The sequence below is a fragment of the Mesoplodon bidens genome (assembly GCF_964165515.1).
Source record: "Mesoplodon bidens genome assembly, chromosome: 10".
In the NCBI taxonomy this organism is placed as follows: Eukaryota; Metazoa; Chordata; class Mammalia; order Artiodactyla; family Ziphiidae; genus Mesoplodon; species Mesoplodon bidens.
This window is the reverse complement of record NC_138172.1, coordinates 52,549,482-52,570,449: the sequence shown is the minus strand read 5'-3', so window position 1 is coordinate 52,570,449 and position 20,968 is coordinate 52,549,482. Positions and strand designations below refer to the sequence as shown.

At 36.9% G+C, this 20,968-nt stretch overlaps 1 protein-coding gene across 1 annotated transcript in view; it reads right to left on the bottom strand.

The window, feature by feature from the left end:
- Positions 1–259: 259 nt before the first annotated feature.
- Positions 260–20,968, bottom strand: part of DYNC1LI1 (dynein cytoplasmic 1 light intermediate chain 1) — a 47,771-nt gene continuing 27,062 nt past the window's right edge. Inside the window, exons 5-13 of the mRNA XM_081245277.1 lie at positions 14,376–14,545; positions 11,757–11,850; positions 9,133–9,268; positions 8,440–8,551; positions 6,637–6,696; positions 6,466–6,510; positions 5,683–5,803; positions 4,360–4,515; positions 260–2,328 (exon numbers count right to left, since the gene is read on the bottom strand). Of these exons, the coding sequence (XP_081101403.1) occupies positions 2,216–2,328; positions 4,360–4,515; positions 5,683–5,803; positions 6,466–6,510; positions 6,637–6,696; positions 8,440–8,551; positions 9,133–9,268; positions 11,757–11,850; positions 14,376–14,545 (1,007 nt within the window). The 3' untranslated portion in view covers positions 260–2,215. The remainder of the gene's footprint in view (positions 2,329–4,359; positions 4,516–5,682; positions 5,804–6,465; positions 6,511–6,636; positions 6,697–8,439; positions 8,552–9,132; positions 9,269–11,756; positions 11,851–14,375; positions 14,546–20,968) is intronic.

Here is a 20,968-nt window from a genome sequence, read left to right as displayed (position 1 = left end):
GGGCTTCCCTGGTGGTGCAGTGGTTGAGTCTGCCTGCCAATGCAGGGGACATGGGTTCGAGCCCTGGTCTGGGAAGATCCCACATGCCGCGGAGCAGCTGGCCCCGTGAGCCACAATTACTGAGCCTGCACATCTGGAGCCTGTGCTCCGCAACGAGAGGCCGCGATAATGAGAGGCCCGTGCACCGCGATGAGGAGTGGCCCCCACTTGCCGCAACTAGGGAAAGCCCTCGCACGGAAACGAAGACCCAACACAGCCATAAATAAATAAATAAAATTTAAAAAATTTAAAACTGAATCCCATATAAAGTGAACAATTACAATTACTTCAGGTAACAATGTAATTCTGAGGATTTTCTAGTACATCTCCAATGTCACACAGAAAAAAAACATGAGTTGGTCTAGACATGCAAACACAGCAGACATACCAAAGTATACCATAATGCACGGTCTGCAATTCTCTTCATTAGTTTCACTTACTTCATCAAGTACTACTAGTTTAGAAAAACTGGTCTTTACAACACCAGGACTACAGAACCCCTTCCGGACTGAAGATTTTATCAATGGCATTTTTCATCTCATATTTTATTAAACAAAATATTTTTGCAAATTAATTTTTCCATGCCCACAAACATCCTAAGTTTTTCCCACACTGAAACAAATTATAACCCTCTCATGTATCTTTAGTATTTACATTCAACCATTAGGAGCCAAATACTATTATAAAACCAAACAGATTTTAAAGTTCTAATGAAAGAATTATGTTTGATAGTAGAGATACTGTCCTCAAATATTTTGTTGAAAAAAAATCTTTGGAATATATATTTTAAAGTTATAACAAAGACCAATGTAAAGGGTAGTAACCATTGTCCCCCAGTTATCTGAAATTACACAATAGGTCAAATGTACATGTGTTCTTTAGTTGAACTTCAGTAGAAAAATCAAACTATTCTCATGAAGGTTCCAAAACAAGCACTGAAATCTGAGTATTGAAAAGGTGGAACTATTACCAGGTGATCTCACCTGTAAGGGAGTAGCTATGTTTCAGTGCACTTGCCAAACTTTTAAAACAGCTTCTGTCCATTAAATAATGATAAAAGGCTCTATTTTTTCTACTAGGAATGCTGATGTAAGATTCTGTAGTTCAAGACATGTTGATGGGGAAGATGTACTGATCAAGGTAAATTCCTTTGACAAGGCAGTGAATCTCATGTACTCGTCTCTTAGAAAGAAAAAAGATCAGAAAGCTTAATAATCCTATTAAGTCAAACACTTTAAAATACTAACAAATCTTATTCATTATATGATAAATACAAATTTAAATATAAGAGAATGCAACAAGTTATTTGAACCTGAATGCAGAGAATAAATACTTTATTAACTGATTACAGTTGAAAGTCACAAACAAAAAAGGGGTATATTAAGGCAGAGCCATATATATATATATCAATATATATATATAGATATATATATAGATATATATATAGATATGTAGATATATATATATAGACAAATCCAAAGACTGTTACCTCTTTACATTTTAACAACCTCTGCATTTTTCTTTTACAAATTTAGGCAGTGTGCTTTCTTTTCTTCTTAGTTCAAGAAACAAATCTTGACCAATATTTCTAAATCATATTTTGATGACAACTTACAGGATCATGGATTGAGACAATGACTAGTGTATCAAATGCTATCTGATTGTTTTCTCAGCATATTCCATGTGTGGTGGTATATTTATGTTGGTGTAGAAAATCTGACAACTGATCATCTTCTTTTCCAGCAAAACTAACACATAATTTTTTTTAATGATTAATAGTCTTAACTAAAATAAGCTTGGACTTCCTCCCAAGTAAGTCGAATGCCCAAAGCATATTATTTTCTGCCCTTCTCAAACCCTCCTATATGTTTTAAGTAGCCTTTAGAATATGATCGCATGGCTGTATTTCAGATCTATAAATGTGAGTTTTTCAAAATCCGAAATTACTTCCTTATGCAAAGTGGCAATGCAAACAGCAATCCTACATAGTGTAGAATAATTTTTCTTCTGTATACTTCCCTATTATAAAATGGGCAACCACATACACAAAAAAGACATGAATTTATTAGTCCATCTGAAAAAGCACTCCAGCTCCCTAATTCCACTTTTGAAGGAGAAGGCAGAGGCAAGTTTACATTATCCCAGAAAACTGAATAAATGGCTTTATTTGGTATCTTCAAGAAGCTTCTCCTTCCGTAGGAGATGTGGATGCTGTAGGAGAAGCTGTAACTGGTTTTCGTGCAATTCTGTCTAGTTCCGCATGAACATCTGATAGGACAGGCTTCTGGCCTATTTAAAGGAAAAGAAACCAAGATTTAGACATAAGTCAAAATATCCTTAACACCAATGTGTCTTCATTTAACAATTGCCAACAGTTTCATTAACTTTATCTAAAACACAGTTATATAAACATCCTTAATTTAAAAATAAATTCCCTTTTTTTTTTTCTTTTTTGGCCTCACCACTTAACATGCAGGATTCTTAGTTCCCTGACCAGGGAGCGAACCTGCACCCCCTGCAGTGGAAGCAAAGTCTTAACCACTGGACCGCCAGGGAAGCCCCTAAATTCCCTCATTTTAAATTGTGGGGTCTGTTATCAAATAGAAGTAAAACTAGCATCTACCATTTAATCTCATAAAGGTATACTTTTTTAAAGGCATAGAACAATAGGAACAGTAAAAGAGAAAAATAGCAACAAAATTTCGGAATGTGGAAACATGAGTGAGTGGTAATTAAATCAGCAGTACCAAGAAAGGTAATCTTCAACACAGAGTGCGAGAAGCCAGAAAATAATTCAATTTATACCCAGAAACCTGTAAAATGTTCAAAAATGGTAGCTGCAGGTACTTGTGAAAAAGGTGGCAAGAAGGTATGATTAAAAAAGGAGAATGGGTTAAAAAGTCTGCTTGAAGAGCAATTATAAAAACAACAAAAGGAAAAGACTTCATCAAAATTCAAAACTTTTGTGCTTCATAGGACACTCAAGAAAGTGAAGGGATAACCAACATAAGGGGAGAAAACATTTGCAAATCCTATATCTGATAAGGGTCTAGTAAAGAGAATATATAAAAAACACTTAGAACTCAACAATAAGAGAAATAACCCGATTTTAAAATGGGCAAAGGATTTGAACAGACATTTCATCAAAGAAGATATACAAATAGTTATTAAACACATGAAAAGATTCTCAACATAATTAGCTATCAGGGAAATGCAAATCAAAACCACAATGAGATACAACTTCACAGCCAAAATGATGGCTCTAACCAAAAAGATGGACAAGTGGTGATCATTTTATAATGTATAAAAATATCAAATCAGGCTTCCCTGGTGGCACAGTGGTTGAGAGTCCGCCTGCCGACGCAGGGAACACGGGTTCGTGCCCCGGTCCGGGAAGATCCCACATGCTGCGGAGCAGCTGGGCCCGTAAGCCATGGCTGCTGAGCCTGCACATCCGGAGCCTGTGCTCCGCAACAGGAGAGGCCACAAGAGTGAGGGGCCCGTGTACCGCAAAAAAAAAAAAAAACCAAATCACTATGTTGTACACCTGAAACTAATATAATATTGTAAATCAATTATATTTCAATTAAAACACACACACAAACAGAGAGACATTTTGGACTTGGTTAAGCAAAACCAAAAACACCAAAACAACTAAAACACAAAGATGAACAATAACAACTGTTGGAAGGGATGGAGAAAAACTGGGGCCCTCATAAACTGCTGGTGGGAATGTAGAATGGTATAGCATTTTGGAAAACACTTTGGCGGTTCTTTAAAAATTTAAACATAGAGTTACCACATGACCCGGCAATTCCACTCCTAGATAAATACCCAAGAGAAATGAAAACATGTCCATCAACTGATAAATGGATAAATAAAATATGTATGCATATCCATACAATGGAATTTTTTCAGCAGTAAATAAAAACAAAATATTGATACATATGCTACAACATGGATGAACCTCAGAAACATTATTTTAAAGAAGGCATATACTATATGACTCCATTTATATGAAATCTCCAGATAGGCAAATACAAAGAGACAGAAAACATTGTTTGTTGCCTAGGAGGACTGCAGGGGAGGGAAGGATAACTGCTAATAGGCTGGACGTTAGGCAAGGATAACTGCTAATAGGTTGGATGTTTCTTTTTAGGGAGAAGAAAATGTTCTAAAATTAGATTATGGTAATGGTTTACGTATGTCTGTAAATATACTAAAACTTTGAATTGTACACTTTAAATGAGCCAAGTTCATGGTATGTAAATTATATCTCAATAAAGCTGTTTAAAAAAAAAAAGCTCCCGGTAACTATACCTGACTTTTTGGCAGATGGTGGTAAACCACTGCTTCCACCTCCAGCCCCACCTCCAGGGCTACCACTACCAACACCAGGGCCTCCTGGGGAACCAGTCTTTTTACTCAGCAAACTATTGAAGAAATTTGCCAGGACACCTTCACTTGTAGCTCCAGCTATAAAAAAAAAAAAAAGGTAAGATAAAAAACTTGTACTCAAAGCATTCAACTTTTCTATAAATTATTATTGTAGAATTATACACAGAAAATGTTCCAAATTCAAGTTTAATCTTTTGAGGCTGGGTAACTTCTCTAATCTACTCATATATGAAACAAAATATGAGTGTTAAGAGCATAAGATAATTATTAAAAAATTAGAGTGTTATTTTTTATTTTTATTTTTTTAATTTATTTTTTGTGGTATGCGGGCCTCTCACTGTTGTGGCCTCTCCCGTTGCGGAGCACAGGCTCCGGACACACAGGCCCAGGGGCCATGGCTCACAGGCCCAGCTGCTCCACGGCATGTGGGATCTTCCCAGACCGGGGCACGAACCCGTGTCCCCTGCATCGGCAGGCGGACTCTCAACCACTGCGCCACCAGGGAAGCCCTAGAGTGTTATTTTTAAAAGGCAAAAGGCATTTAAAACAGATTGTTAGATGCAAATATATCTCTCTCTTGAAAGGCGTTCTTCAAAAATATAACTGTTGAGAAATATTTGCTTCATGTATTACAAAAAGTTACCCAATGCTATATGAAAACCAGTAGAAGTTCTAAGATATTAATGGGCAAAGGATAGCAATAGACAATTCACAGAAGAAAAAACAAACAGAAAGGAAATACTAGGGGGAAAAGCTCTTATTAGTACTTAGAGAATGCTGATTAGGTTGTGGGCAAACTGCAACACTCAGTGATATGTAAATTGAAGAATTCATTTGAGAAACATCACCAAAAGGCATAAAAAGGTACAAACTCTCACCTACTAATCCCACTTATGGCAATTATTCCTATAGAAATAACTATAATGCATATAGTTTTTTCCTTTATGTTAACTGCAGATAACCCATTATAGGAAAAACATGAATTTCTTCAATGACCTACCATAGCAGAATGATTAAATATAACACAAAGCTTTCATAAAGCTCACAGCACAGAGATGATATGTTAAGACTATACCGTAAAATGGTTCACAGTCTGATTAACTATGAGATTGTACTGACAGACACAAAGATTAGAAGCTATCGAATAAAAATGAAAATAGCTAAAGCAAAAGGTGGAATGACTCTAGGTAGATTTCTATTGTTAAATGTATTGTGTTGCTTTCTCTAAGAAAGAGAGAAATGTACCTTTCATGTTTGGATCAATTTTTTTTGACCCAGCAGGGATGGGTGACACACTGGCAACATTGGACGACACAGATCTGTTTGGTGTTCGAGGGGAGCCTCCTGGGACTCTTGGCGAGGCATCCTAAGTAAAAATAGGAAAGCCATAATTACAGAACCCTGAAACTTCCAACTTCACAGAAATTATCACAAAAAGAAACTACTTTGCAACTGTCCCCCATATCTTCTACTGGTCCCTTTACGCTGCAAGCCCTGGGTAGAAGTGTTTAGCAATTGTGTCCTCATTATTAGAATACCAGAGACCCATTGCATTTTAGAATACTAACTTTCCCTTCAACGGAAAAATAAGAACATATTGAATATGAGGTGTGGTTATGAGTATAAGCTTGGGAGTCAGATCTGGACTCCAATCTGGACTTGCACCCCATCCCACCAGCTGTAAAATCTCAGGCAAGCCATGATGTCCTCCAAAGCCTCCATTTCCCCACCAGCAAAATGGGGGACCTGCCTCATCTGGCTGTTGTGAGGATTTATAAAATAGCACATATAAATGGTCTGGCACAGTAACTCATGTGGGACAAATGTTGCAAAGTAGATATTTATGATTTCAATATTCTAAGCGGGAGTGAAGTTTTATCTTTTAAAATCTCACAAATTCCAGGAGAATCCTTAATTCAAGTTTATATCAAAGCATACCCATTTGAGACAGGTATATAATTAAGAAAAAAAGAACTAAAACAATATGCACTGCATTTTAATAATTGTGTCAAAATCTGTAATACTGACCACAGGCCTTCCAGCTGCAGTTGGTGGTTGCTTTGCTAAAAGGGACTGAAAAACACACAAAAACTCTAGGTTAGATATTCAGGCATGTATTGCTGTATTTTTAAAGAAAATATGTACAAGAATAGTTTAACCATTAATCATACTAAGTCTGTTTCTGATGTAATTTCATACCTGTAGCTTCATAAGAAACACTTGGTCATCTTCGGCCACAATTTCCTTCTCATGCACAAACTGAAATCAGCAACACATAAATGAGCAAGTTGCATATATTATGTTAATGTCATTCATAACTTACTCTCTAGATTAGAATAATTTTTTTAAAAAACACCAAGAATATGAACATTACCTAAACCATATTTACGTGGGTGAGCTGCCCTCCCCAAGGCCCTACAGCAGAGTTGTCTGATACCTATCTGCAATAATACAAATGTCCTATATCTGTGCTGTGCAATACGTTAGCCTGTGGCTACTAAGCAGCTGAAATGTGGCTACTGTAACTGAGAAACTGAATTTTTAATTTCATTTAGTTGTACTTAATTTATATTTAAAAGCTGTATGTGACTAGTAGCTGCTGTATTGGACAGCACAACCTGAGAGCCATAGGCATATCAGTCACGCTTATAAAATCTGCTAAGCAACAGTTAGGTGTTTTAAAAGGGCCAATAATATCCCAGCTGAGTGAAAATCAACTTGTCCCTGGTTTCCCTGAAATAAAAACATAATGCCTCTTATACCTGCTGAATAATAAGAAAAAAAGGAGTTGCAAATGTCTCCCGCTCCTCCTATTTCTGTACAAGGCAAGCCATAGTCTATTTTCCACCCAGTAGCCAGAGCGATCCTTTGAAAGGTTAGGTCAGATTATATCACTCCTCTGCTCAAACTCGCCCCCCCACCCCCGTCACTTTCCATCCCACTCAGCACGAAATCCAAAGTCCTGACTGCAGCCTAATGATGAGGCCTTTCTCTCCTACCACTCTGGCCCTCTGGGGCTCTTTTCCAGCCTCTCTGGCCCCCTCACACACTCCTGCCTCAGGGCATGTGCACTTCCCGTTCCCTGTGCTTTCAACATTCTCCCCTCTCATCAGAGACATGCCCTCATCATTTCTAAAACTGCAGCCCTCCCCACCTCGGTCCTCTCACTCACCCTTCCCTCACTCGGCTTCATTTCCATAGCACTGATTCACCACTTGAGAGGTGGCATATATACTGATTCACTACTGCATCACCCTCCTATTCAGCACCTAGTGCCTAAACAGTGGCTCAATAAATATTTGCGAAATGAATAAAAGACAACTTAAAGCACAATTTTGCTGGTAAAAGGGAGAATGGGAAAAATTGGGTTTGTTTTTTTTTTGATGTGTGCATTTCTTTTAACAGACATCCAAACCAAGTAACACACTAACTGATTTTTCATTTGACGTTACTTTTCTTATTTCTAACTGCTCAATGTAAATATTTGGGTTTTTAATTAAGAACTTGATTATATGTTAAATCAAAATTACTTTTTCCCGAAACATGTTCAAATTAGCCAGTGAGAAGTACTACATGCAAACACTCATTTTTATACAACTTTTCATAAGCATCTATACTATCTAACCATAAAACACCATATACTGCTAAGCAAAATCAAGATATATAAAAGAAGAATAACTTCTGAAATGATATTTAATAGTTATAAGAATGACATGTAACAGTAAAGACTAAAATTAAATCTAGGAACCTGGCAGCCCCTGGACAGCTGTGGGCTAGTATGAATAACTAATGACCATGAAGATGCAAGATCTGCCTAGACAGACAGAAGCCAGTACAATTATTCTAACAAGGTGTTCTTGGCTTTTGGTTGAGCTCTAGGTTGTAAAGTTCACAACTTGATAGAAAAGGACCCCCTTACCTTTCTACCTACAATCTTAAAATTATGAACTTCCCCTTCAGTTTAAAAGCCTAAATATTGAGACTATACACTAAAACTGTTACCTTTCGGACAGGTGGTTTAGTTATGATGTCTTCAAAATTATCTTCTGCTTTTAACATTTGAAAATTTTCATGTAATATTCCTATCTTCTTATCATTATCCCATCCTGCTGGACTAGAAAGAAATGCACATGACAAATTCTCAAGCATTTATATAGTCATTCTTTCATTCAATCCATGATCATATTAAGGGGAATATTTTTATGAAGTTAAATTTGACCAATTATCGAAAATTAATCAGTTTTATTATAATGCTCAAGTTTACTAATTTCTACTTAAAATTATTATCAATCTTCCTGATTTTAAAACTGTCATTACAGGTTTTTTGGGGAGAACGTGGTAATTATTTTTACCTCCCAATTTATTCAGATAACTTTTCAAAGCATGTCTAGATTATACATTGGGTCCTTTATGTATCATAACCAATTAGAGAGTAGATACATTGATATATGCACCCAATAGATAGTTTAGTTATAATAGCAAGCCTTTCAAAAGGGTTCAGGCCAGCAGTAAAACTAAAAGGCAAAGATAAATAAATCAAGGCAGGTTATAAATAAAACAATCTAGGAACAGATTCTCACCTACTCATCATGGAAAAGTCTACTAGTCTCACTTCAAATGAAAATGAGATGATGATGCACCATCGAACTGGAGCAACAACACATGATAAAACAATACATTTAAGAGTATACTTACATAAATACTGCATCTTTTTCCACAACAATAGCAGGAATCTTATAGGGAAATCCATAGAGTTTCTGAACAATGTATTTATATACTAAATCTATATTTTTGTTTTCTTTTACTGAAGTGTAAATAAGTGCTGCACCATCTGAATGAACACTGTTAAAGAAATTTTTGGACAAACTCCATCAACAGGTACCATAAAATTTTGTGTTCTCAGCTTAGCATTTATGCATATTAGTTTCAAAAATAATTTCCAAAGGTATAATTACATGGTAATCAAGACTTTCAAAACTATAAAATACTTATATACAGGCTAAAATGCAAATAAAACTATCTCTACATAATTGATTTAACTTAGGAGGGCAAAACTCTCATTAGCCAAGAAAGTAAAGGTAAATTTAATAACTGACACCACTACTACCTCTACATTTAAAGCATATGAAGAGGCAATTTATTTTTGTCTTTAACCTTCCTAAACTTCATGAAGGAGGGATATTATTTATCAAAAACTGTTTTGCCTTTTCAACAAAAGTGGTTTGCACTAGTGGCTCTTACAGTTTTTACTAGTCCAGGAATTAGGACTTTGGGGAGAAAGCTCAGGAGATTTACTGAACAGAGAAGATGAACCATCAAGAACCATCAGGAAGCTTTCAGGAACAATCAAAGGCAAAAGTAGACTTCATGACCAAAACGCTAGCACTAGCCATTGGGTCTCAAGAGAGATGATGACTCAGGCCAAGAGGAAATGCTGACAATGGTCTAACTTCTGAACTAGGATACTTGTATTTTCTAGGACACAAACCAAGGCTTATGAACCTTAAAATGGTATTGGCTAAATACTACTTGTCATAATACTTAATTTGGTAGAAACAAACATCATAATCTTAAGTAAATGCTTAATTGTGTGAACTTTTCATGAACGATCTTTCTCACAAGAGCCAATTTATAATTTGGAAGATTTACACAGCTGGAAAATTTGCAATGCAATTAAAATTTTTTAGTTTTTAAAATAAAGATGATTTTGAATTGTCCTCACTGACACACACACACACACCTCTATCTTTTTTATTTTTTATTTTTTTGGCTGTGTTGGGTCTTCGTTGTTGCATATGGGCTTTCTCTAGTTGCAGTGAGCCAGGGGGCTACTCTTCGTTGCAGTGCACAGGCTTCTCATTGCATTGGCCTCTCTTGTTGCAGAACATGGGCTCTAGGCGCATGGGCTTCAGTAGTTGTGGCTCATGGGCTCTAGAGCGCAGGCTCAGTAGCTGTGGCACATGGGCTTAGTTGCCCTGCAGCATGTGGGGATCTTCCCGGACCAGGGCTCAAACCCGTGTCCCCTGCACTGGCAGGCGGATTCTTAACCACTGCGCCACCAGGGCAGCCCCCCTCTCACTATCTTGAAGTGATTTGTTGTTTTGTATTCTTTTAAAATCAACCAGCTCTACTAAAGGTCTGTAATTATTGTAGTGGACAGTCTCCTTCCTGATTACATCTCTATATGTACATTTCCAAGTGTAGCTTTAAATAAATGTTTAAAGAGACTGTTCTCAAATTTTCTAATCTGCAACGATAACAAAAAAGGCTATCAACACCTACTTCAATTACTTCTTTTTGTTTTCTTTTGCAGACAAATGCCCTTTAATTCAATCCAACTAACCATTATGTGACATGAGAAGAGAAAGTGCCATGGAGGACAAAGTACTGAAGGAAAAAGGGAAAAGGGAAACTCCCAGTGTCGTGATCTTATTCATCATTCAACGAGGTTCTTGCCTCGTGGTCCTTAAGTTAAACGTCCATTAATGATGATGAAAAACTACAGATACTATAAACGTGTACATTACTTATTCCTGTCTACTCCTACTATCTATCATTTCTTCACTTTTCAGACCCAAAAGCTTTGATTGGTGAATGTAACTGCAAAACATCTGATCCAAGGGGGCAAGTGAGAACACCTCTCTCTTCGGTGCTTTCAAGCTGTTTGAAGTTTTCAACACGAAATTCTCTTAAAAGCATTCACTCATTTTATCCTTTGTTTAGTTGTAAATGTTATTCACTGGCTCATATAATCCTTGCAACCTAGACTACACAAGATTCCTTATGCTAGGTTTTCTAACCTTGTGATCATCAAAATTACCCAGAAAGCTTTTTTAAAATTCAGCATAGATTCTCCAGCCTCCCCTTGGAATGTTCCAATTCAGTAAGTCTTAGATGGGCACAGCCAGATTTAAAAACCACTGCATTAGACTATAGTGGAGATAACATACTAAACAAATTAAAAACAAGAACACACAAACCCAAATATTGATCTTTCCCTACCACCCACCCCCAAGAAATGAATACCAGTTTTCAGCGAGAATGTTTTCAATGACAACTTATTAGAATTTTCTACATAAGTCTGATTATTTTTCTTAATCACAGTATTTTAAAAACAGCAAATCAAAGTTACATATTTCAATACTTGCTTTTATATCTCAAAATACCTAGATATAAATGATTTGGGAATTGAAATTTCCAACCAGAGGCAGGAGGAAAAAAGTTTATGGAATTTCTGAAGTCATCAATTTATTCCTTTACTTAAACAAACAAACAAACAGCTAAGGAACACTGCACCAATCAATGTATTAAAAGGATACACTGTAAACAAAACTTCCGGATATGAGACTGAATAAAATCGAAATGCTCATCTCTGTAGTCATGTTCTTTCTCCAACACACTAATGGCATCACACTGAGTTAAAATAATTTAAAAAACAATATTAACTTTAAATAATAATATAATGATTTAAACAGTTCAATGTTGGGTGAGGGAATATCACAAAACTACCACTCTGATACAGTGACTGATCAGTAGAACCTAGAATATTAATTACTCCTATATGTCTAGAGACTTTTAGTTGGAGTCTTAAGACTAATGAATACTTTTATTTCTTTAAAAAGCACTGATTTCTATGATATATTGAATGTGATGAGAACACCAAAGAGAAAGTTTTAGTACATAAAGGAATAAAGAATATCAGGACAAGCTTATAGTGGGCGGTCATACTTGCTAACTCAACGACTTATGTCCTAGAACAAAGTTTTTAAGATCTAAAATCTATTCTAGTTCTATAAAACACTCTGTATATCCAGGGAGTCTGCACCTCTCACTATTTTCCCTTTGTTCCTCTGCTTATTTGATAGCTCTTAATTGACTTTTATTTCTTTTCTGGCGCTTTTATTCACTCTCACTTCAATTTCACCAACAGCAAAAAAGGGGAATTACAGGCTATTTCTGAAATGTCACCTGTACAATCAATGAAACAATTCTGAATTCTGCTTGCTACAAAAAAAATGTTAGGAAAAAAATTAAGGCATGTTCAAACATCATGATATCCAAATAACTTCATCAAAACTTTTGAGAATTGAAGGTTATGAAATCTAAAAATAAACAATGTCCATCATACCTAATATTAGTTTGGGGGCAAATTTGATGTCATTTTTTTGATATGTAATTTTTTGTTATGCATATATACAACATAGAACAGTCTCCTTATATAACATGAAAAAACACATACTGTCCATGTTATATAGAACACTGAGAGTAATTATTTCAAATTATTAAAGATACTTATAATTATTATACTGTTGACTTATGACATTTTTGGTGAAGCATGATAGTTTAGTAAACTTTTTAAAACATTTTTAACTGAAATATGAGGATCTGGCAAAAAACCTAGTCTCTCTTGAGTCTCAATTTCAAGCATCTTTAAACTGAGTTGAACTACCATTCTTCATCTATCCTGAGACACACATTCCCCCATCCCCCCTCACACTTTAAAAGCTCTTAAACTGAAGCAGAACTGACGGTATCTTAGATTCTGTGAAATACTGTAGATGATCTCTTTTGGCTTGAAAATTTTATGAATCTATGACTCATTTGATACTGATTCGGGTCCCCTTAAAGCTTGACATTTTTTCTTTGGAAAATAAAGAGCTTTTTATAAGGCAAGTTGTGGTGTAAAAACAGGAAAATATCTGCCAATAAACAGCTCTTTGCCAAACAAAATAAAACCCAAACAAACCGCAGACAAAAGGATTCTATTGTAAGAGTTTAAGCACAGTTTTATGCAAAAGATATAAGTAATTAACTACACTTGAATCACCATTTGAAAAGCAGACAATAGACTTTGACTTAATTATTTTAAATGCTCCCCCACATTCCTTTGTTATTGATAATTTTTGTAGTTTTTAAAGTAAAACTTAAGCTATATTTACATTTTTTATCATTTTTATTCCAAAGGTGAGTAAATTCCATACCCTCCTTCATTTAGATGTGAAAATTTTACATTACAAAAAACATAATAATTTTAAATCTCAAAAGTGTTTATATGTTCTGTAATTATCTTAACTATTCCATGGCTTACACAGTAAAGACATACTACTTAGGACCAAATGGGGAGAAGATGAACTATAAATTATTTTTTAAAGGAAATTTGATTGTATTATAAAGTGTATACAGTGACAGAACTACATTAACAGAATTTTTTTTTTTTTTTTTTTTTTTTTTGGTGGTACGCGGGCCTCTCACTGTTGTGGCCTCTCCCGTTGCGGAGCACAGGCTCCAGACGCGCAGGCCCAGTGGCCATGACTCATGGGCCCAGCCGCTCCGCGGCCTGTGGGATCCTCCCGGACCAGGGCACGAACCCGTGTCCCCTGCATCAGCAGGTGGACTCTCAACCACTGCGCCACCAGGGAAGCCCCTAACAGAATTTTTATAATAGTAATCCTTCCAGAATCTCTTAAATAAATAAAAGGCCTTTGATAACTGCATATCAACTTTACATAATGATTATTGATACACCTTTAAAATTAAGTCTATTTTATTTTAAGTACATTTTCTAATATCAAGATATTAGTATATAAAACTTACTGTGGAAAAATAGTTTATTTTATAAAGTTGATAGTTTTCATCTTACCTGTAACTATCTCTACTAAACTGACTATACAATTTGAAGTCTAACTGGAATTAGGAAAATGAAATTTGATCACAAATTTTAGAATATCTGAAGTAACATTTTCTTTCAAAGAAAACTATGATTAAGTACACAAAACAAACATGTGAATATCATTCAATATTTTAAACTATTATATCTACTTATTAAGAAAAGTTACCTAGGAAAACTAATGTGTCAACTCCAAAAGAAGCCTACAAAATAAAACAGTTGTTCACCCTTGGTTAGTATCAGTAGTAGAATCTGTAGGAAGCAAACTAACCTTTGTGCAAACTACTAGTACTGGAATGCCCAAGTTCTGTGTCAGTGTATCTGCACCCAGAGGTAAAACCACACTGTCATCTTTGTCCTCCTGTGATGCTGTATTTCTTCTCTGAGGAGAAGCTGGGAAATCTTCTCCTGGCTCTACATATTCTTGAAAGTCTCTAATCACTGAAAATCAAAGTAAATAATTTAATACATAGTTTAGAAATGGCTCTTTATTTCAGCAGGTAGCTTTTCTGCCATCTAAATACATATGTTACTAGAGTTCACACTTAGTCTTGTGTTAAGAAACAAAAAGGTTTTGAGAAATCCAATTCAAAGACAGTACAGAAACTCTGGACCCACATTAATTATCAGGAGGCAGAATAAAACACTGAGTGGCTCCAAAGAGTGGGGTTCACTGCAGGCCTGGTTCAATCTGTGCAAATTACTGTGGGCAAGTCACAATTGAGCTCTGTCCCTCTACCCTCTCTAATTCACAAACAACACTGAAAGGATAAAAGAAAAAATAAATATGGGGGGGGAAGGTTTCCACAATCTAAAAGACAGTTCCAGATGGCTTTCTAATATTAACTTCCTTTCTCAAAACCCTTTATTCAGGTCTCCTCCTCTTTACCTAGGTGCAATCTTGAGCCATGTTTATCCTATAACCCCCATAAAAACTAGGGAGATATTACCAATACTAGTAAGTTTTTAGAACTCGTTTGCAGAATTGCCAAAACCTTCACTTAAAAAAAAAGTTAATGTGGGAGAGGAACCAAGATGGCGGAGTAGAAGGACGTGCTCTCACTCCCTCTTGCAAGAACACGAGAATCACGACTAGCTTCTGGACAATCATCAACAGGAAGACACTGGAACTCACCAAAAAAGATACCCCACATCCAAAGACAAAGGAGAAGCCACAATGAGACGGTAGGAGGGGCGCAATCACAGTAAAATCAAATCCCATAACTGCTGGGTGGGTTACTCACAGACTGGAGAACACATATACCACAGAAGTCCACCCATTGAGTGAAGGTTCTGAGCCCCAATCTGGGGGTCCGGCAACGGGAGGAGGAATTCCTAGAGAATCAGACTTTGAAGCCTAGTGGGAATTGATGGCAGGACTTCGACAGGACTGGGGGAAACAGAGACTCCACTCTTGGAGGGCACACACAAAGTCGTGTGCGCATCGGGACCCAGGGGAAGGAGCAGTGACCCCAGGGGAAACTGAACCAGACCTACCTGCTACTGTTGGAGGGTCTCCTGCAGAGGCGGGGGGTGGCTGTGGCTCACCGTGGGGACAAGGACACTGGCAGCAGAAGTTCTGGGAAGGACTCCTTGGCGGGAGCCCTCCAAGAGTCTGGCATTAGCCCCACCAAAGAGCCCAGGTAGGCTCCAGTGTTCGGTTGCCTTGGGCCAAACAACCCGACAGGGAGGGAACCCAGCCCCACCCATCAACACTCAAGTGGATTAAAGTTTTACTGAGCTCTGCCCACCAGAGCAAGAGTCAGCTCTACCCACCACCAGTCCCTCCCATCAAGCCACTTAGATAGCCTCATCCACCAGAGGGCAGACAGCAGAAGTAAGAAGAACTACAATACTTCAGCCTGTGGAACAAAAATCACATTCACAGAAAGACAGACAAGATGAAAAGGCAGAGGGCTATGTACGAGATGAAGGAACAAGATAAAACCCCAGAAAAACAACTAAATGAAGTGGAGATAGGCAACCTTCCAGAAAAAGAATTCAGAATAATGATAGTGAAGATGATCCAGGACCTCGGAAAAAGAATGGAGGCAAAGATCAAGAAGATGCAAGAAATGTTTCACAAAGACCTGGAAGAATTAAAGAACAAACAGAGATTAACAATACAATAACTGAACTGAAAACTACACCACAAGGAACCAATAGCAGGATAACTGAGGCAGAAGAACGGATAAGTGACCTGGAAGACAGAATGGTGGAATTCACTGCTGCAGAACAGAATAAAGAAAAAGAATGAAAAGAAATGAAGACAGCCTAAGAGACCTCTGGGACAACATTAAACGCAACAATATTTGCATTATAGGGGTCCCAGAAGGAGAAGAGAGAGAGAAAGGACCAGAGAAAATATCTGAAGAGATTATAGTCAAAAACTTCCCTAACATGGGAAAAGAAACAGCCACCCAAGTCCAGGAAGCGCAGCGAGTCCCATACAGGATAAACCCAAGGAGAAACATGCCAAGACACATAGGAATCGGCAAAAATTAAAGACAAAGAAAATTACTGAAAGCAGCAAGGGAAAAATGAAAAATAACCTACAAGGGAACTCCCATAAGGTTAACAGCTGATTTCTCAGCAGAAACTCTACAAGCCAGAAGGGAGTGGCATGATATACTTAAAGTGATGAAAGGGAAGAACCTACAACCAAGATTACTCTATCTGGCAAGGATCTCATTCAGATTTGATGGAGAAATCAAAAGCTTTACAGACAAGCAAAAGCTAAGAGAATTCAGCACCACCAAACCAGCTCTACAGCAAATGCTAAAGGAACTTCTCTAAGTGGGAAACACAAGAGAAGAAAAGGATCTACAAAAACAAACCCAAAACAATTAAGAAAATGGTCATAGGAACATACATATCAATAATTACCTTAAACGTGAATGGATTAAATGCTCCAATCAAAAGACACAGGCTTGCTGAATGGATACAAAAACAAGACCCATCTATATGCTGTCTACAAGAGACCCACTTCAGACCTAGGGACACATAGAGACTGAAAGTGAGGGGATGGAAAAAGATATTCCATGCAAATGGAAATCAAAAGAAAGCTGGACTAGCAATACTCATATCAGATAAAATAGACTTTAAAATAAAGAATGTTACAAGAGACAAGGAAGGACACTACATAATGATCAAGGGATCAATCCAAGAAGAAGATATAACAATTATAAATATATATGCACCCAACATAGGAGCACCTCAATACATAAGGCAACTGCTAACAGCTATAAAAGAGGAAATTGACAGTAACACAATAATAGTGGGGGACTTTAACACCGCACTTACACCAATGGACAGATCGTCCAAATGAAAATAAATAAGGAAACACAAGCTTTAAATGACACAACAGACCAGATAGATTTAATTGATATTTATAGGACATTCCATCCAAAAACAGCAGATTACACTTTCTTCTCAAGTGCGCACAGAACATTCTCCAGGATAGACCACATCTTGGGTCACAAATCAAGCCTCAGTAAATTTAAGAGAACTGAAATCATATCAAGCATCTTTTCTGACCACAACGCTATGAGATTAGAAATCAATTACAGGGAAAAAAACGTAAAAAACACAAACACATGGAGGCTAAACAATACATTACTAAATAACCAAGAGATCACTGAAGAAATCAAAGAGGAAATCAAAAAATACCTAGAGACAAATGACACTGAAAACACGATGATCCAAAACCTATAGGATGCAGCAAAAGCAGTTCTAAGAGGGAAGTTTATAGCTATACAAGCCTACTTCAAGAAACAAAAAAAATCTCAAATAAACAAACTAACCTTACACCTAAAGGAACTAGAGAAAGAAGAACAAACAAAACCCAAAGTTAGCAGAAGGAAAGAAATCATAAAGATCAGAGCAGAAATAAATGAAATAGAAACAGAAAACAATAGCAAAGATCAATAAAACTAAAAGCTGGTTCTTTGAGAAGATAAACAAAATTGATAAACTATTAGTCAGACTCATCAAGAAAAAGAGGGAGAGGACTCAGATCAATAAAATTAGAAATGAAAAAGGAGAAGTTACAACAGACACTGCAGAAATACAAAGCATCCTAAGAGACTACTACCAGCAACTCTATGCCAATAAAATGGACAACCTGGAAGAAATGGACAAATTCTTAGAAAGGTATAACCTTCCAAGACTGTACCAGGAAGAAATAGAAAATATGAACAGACCAATCACAAGGAATGAAATTGAAACTGTGATTAAAAATCTTCCAACAAACAAAAGTCCAGGACCAGATGGCTTCACAGGTGAATTCTATCAAACATTTAGAGAAGAGCTAACACCCACCCTTCTCAAACTCTTCGAAAAAATTGCAGAGGAAGGAACACTCTCAAACTCATTCTTTGAGGCCACCATCACCCTGATACCAAAACCAGACAAAGATACTACAAAAAAAGAAAATTACAGACCAGTATCACTGATGAATATAGATGCAAAAATCCTCAACAAAATACTAGCAAACAGAATCCAACAACACATTAAAAGGATCATACACCATGATCAAGTGGGATTTATCCCAGAGATGCAAGGATTCTTCAATATACGCAAATCAATCAATGTGATACACCATATTAACAAACTGAAGAATAAAACCCGTATGATCATCTCAATAGATGCAGAAAAAGCTTTTGACAAAATTCAACACCCATTTATGATAAAAACTCTCCAGAAAGTGGGCATAGAGGGAACCTACCTCAATACAATAAAGGCCATATACAACAAAGCCACAGCCAACATCATTCTCAATGGTGAAAAACTGAAAGCATTTCCTCTAAGATCAGGAACGAGACAAGGATGTCCACTCTCATCACTATTATTCAACATAGTTTTGGAAGTCCTAGCCATGGCAATCAGAAAAGAAAAAGAAATAAAAAGAATATAAATTGGAAAGGAAGAAGTAAAACTGTCACTGTTTGCAGATGACATGATACTACACATAGAGAATCCTAAAAATGCCACCAGAAAACTACTACAGGTAATCAATGAATTTGGTAAAGTTGCAGGATACAAAATTAATGAACAGAAATCTCTTGCATTCCTATACACTAATGATGAAAAATCTGAAAGAGAAATTATGGGAACACTCCCATTTACCATTGCAACAAAAAGAATAAAATACCTAGGAATAAACCTACCTAGGGAAGCAAAAGACCTGTATGCAGAAAACTATAAGACACTGATGAAAGAAATTAAAGATGATACCAACAGATGGAGAGATATACCATGTTCTTGGATTGGAAGAATACTGTGAAAATGACTATACTACCCAAAACAATCTACAGATTCAATGCAATCCCTATCAAATTACCGATGGCAATATTTTATGGAACTAGAACAAACCATCTTAAAATTTGTATGGAGACACAAAAGACCCCGAATAGCCAAAGCAGTCTTGAGGGAAAAAAACGGAGCTGGAGGAATCAGACTCCCTGACTTCAGACTATACTACAGTAAGTCTGAAGTAATCAAGCAAGTAGCTTACTATACTACAGTAAGCTACAGTAATCAAGACAATATGGTACTGGCACAAAAACAGAAACACAGATCAATGGAACAAGATAGAAAGCCCAGAGATTAATCCACACACCTATGGTCAACTAATCTATGACAAAGAAGGCAAAGATATAAAATGGAGAAAAGACAGTCTCTTCAGTAAGCGGTGCTGGGAAAACTGGACAGCTACATGTAAAAGAATGAAATTAGAACACTCCCTAACACCATACACAAAAATAAACTCAAGATGGATTCGAGACCTAAATGTAAGACCGGACACTATAAAACTCTTAGAGGAAAACATAGGAAGAACACTCTTTGACATAAATCACAGCAAGATCTTTATTGATCCACCTCCTAGAGTAATGGAAATAAAAACAAAAATAAACAAATGGAACCTAATGAAACTTAAAAGCTTTTGCACAGCAAAGGAAACCATAAACAAGATGAAAAGACAACCCTCAGAATGGGAGAAAATATTCGCAAACGAATCAATGGACAAAGGATTAATCTCCAAAATATATAAACAGCTCATGCAGCTCAATATTAAAAAAACAAACAACCCAATCCAAAAATAGGCAGAAGACCTAAATAGGCATTTCTCCTAAGAAGACATACAGATGGCCAAGAAGCACATGAAAAGCTGCTCAACATCACTAATTATTAGAGAAATGCAAATCAAAACTACACTGAGGTATCACCTCACACCAGTTAGAATGGGCATCATCAGAAAATCTACAAACAACAAATGCTGGAGAGGGTGTGGAGAAAAGGGAACCCTCTTGCACTGTTGGTGGGAAATGTAACTGATACAGCTACTATGGAGAACAGTATGGAGGTTCCTTAAAAAACTAAAAGCAGAATTACCATATGATCCATCAATCCCACTACTGGGCATATACCCAGAGAAAACCATAATTCAAAAAGACACATGCGGGCTTCCCTGGTGGCGCAGTGGTTGAGAGTCCGCCTGCCAATGCAGGGGACACGGGTTCGTGCCCCGGTCCGGGAAGATCCCACATGCTGTGGAACGGCTGGGCCTGTGAGCCATGGCCGCTGAGCCTGCGCGTCCGGAGCCTGTGCTCCGCAATGGGAGAGGCCACAGCAGTGAGAGGCCCGCATACCGAAGAAAGAAAAAAAAAAAAGACACATGCACCCCAACGTTCACTGCAGCACTATTTACAATAGCCAGGTCATGGAAGCAACCTAAATGCCCATCGACAGACGAATGGATAAAGAAGATGTGGTACATATATACAATGGAATATTACTCAGCCATAAAAAAGAACGAAATTGAGTCATCTGTTGAGACGTGGATGGATCTAGAGACTGTCATAC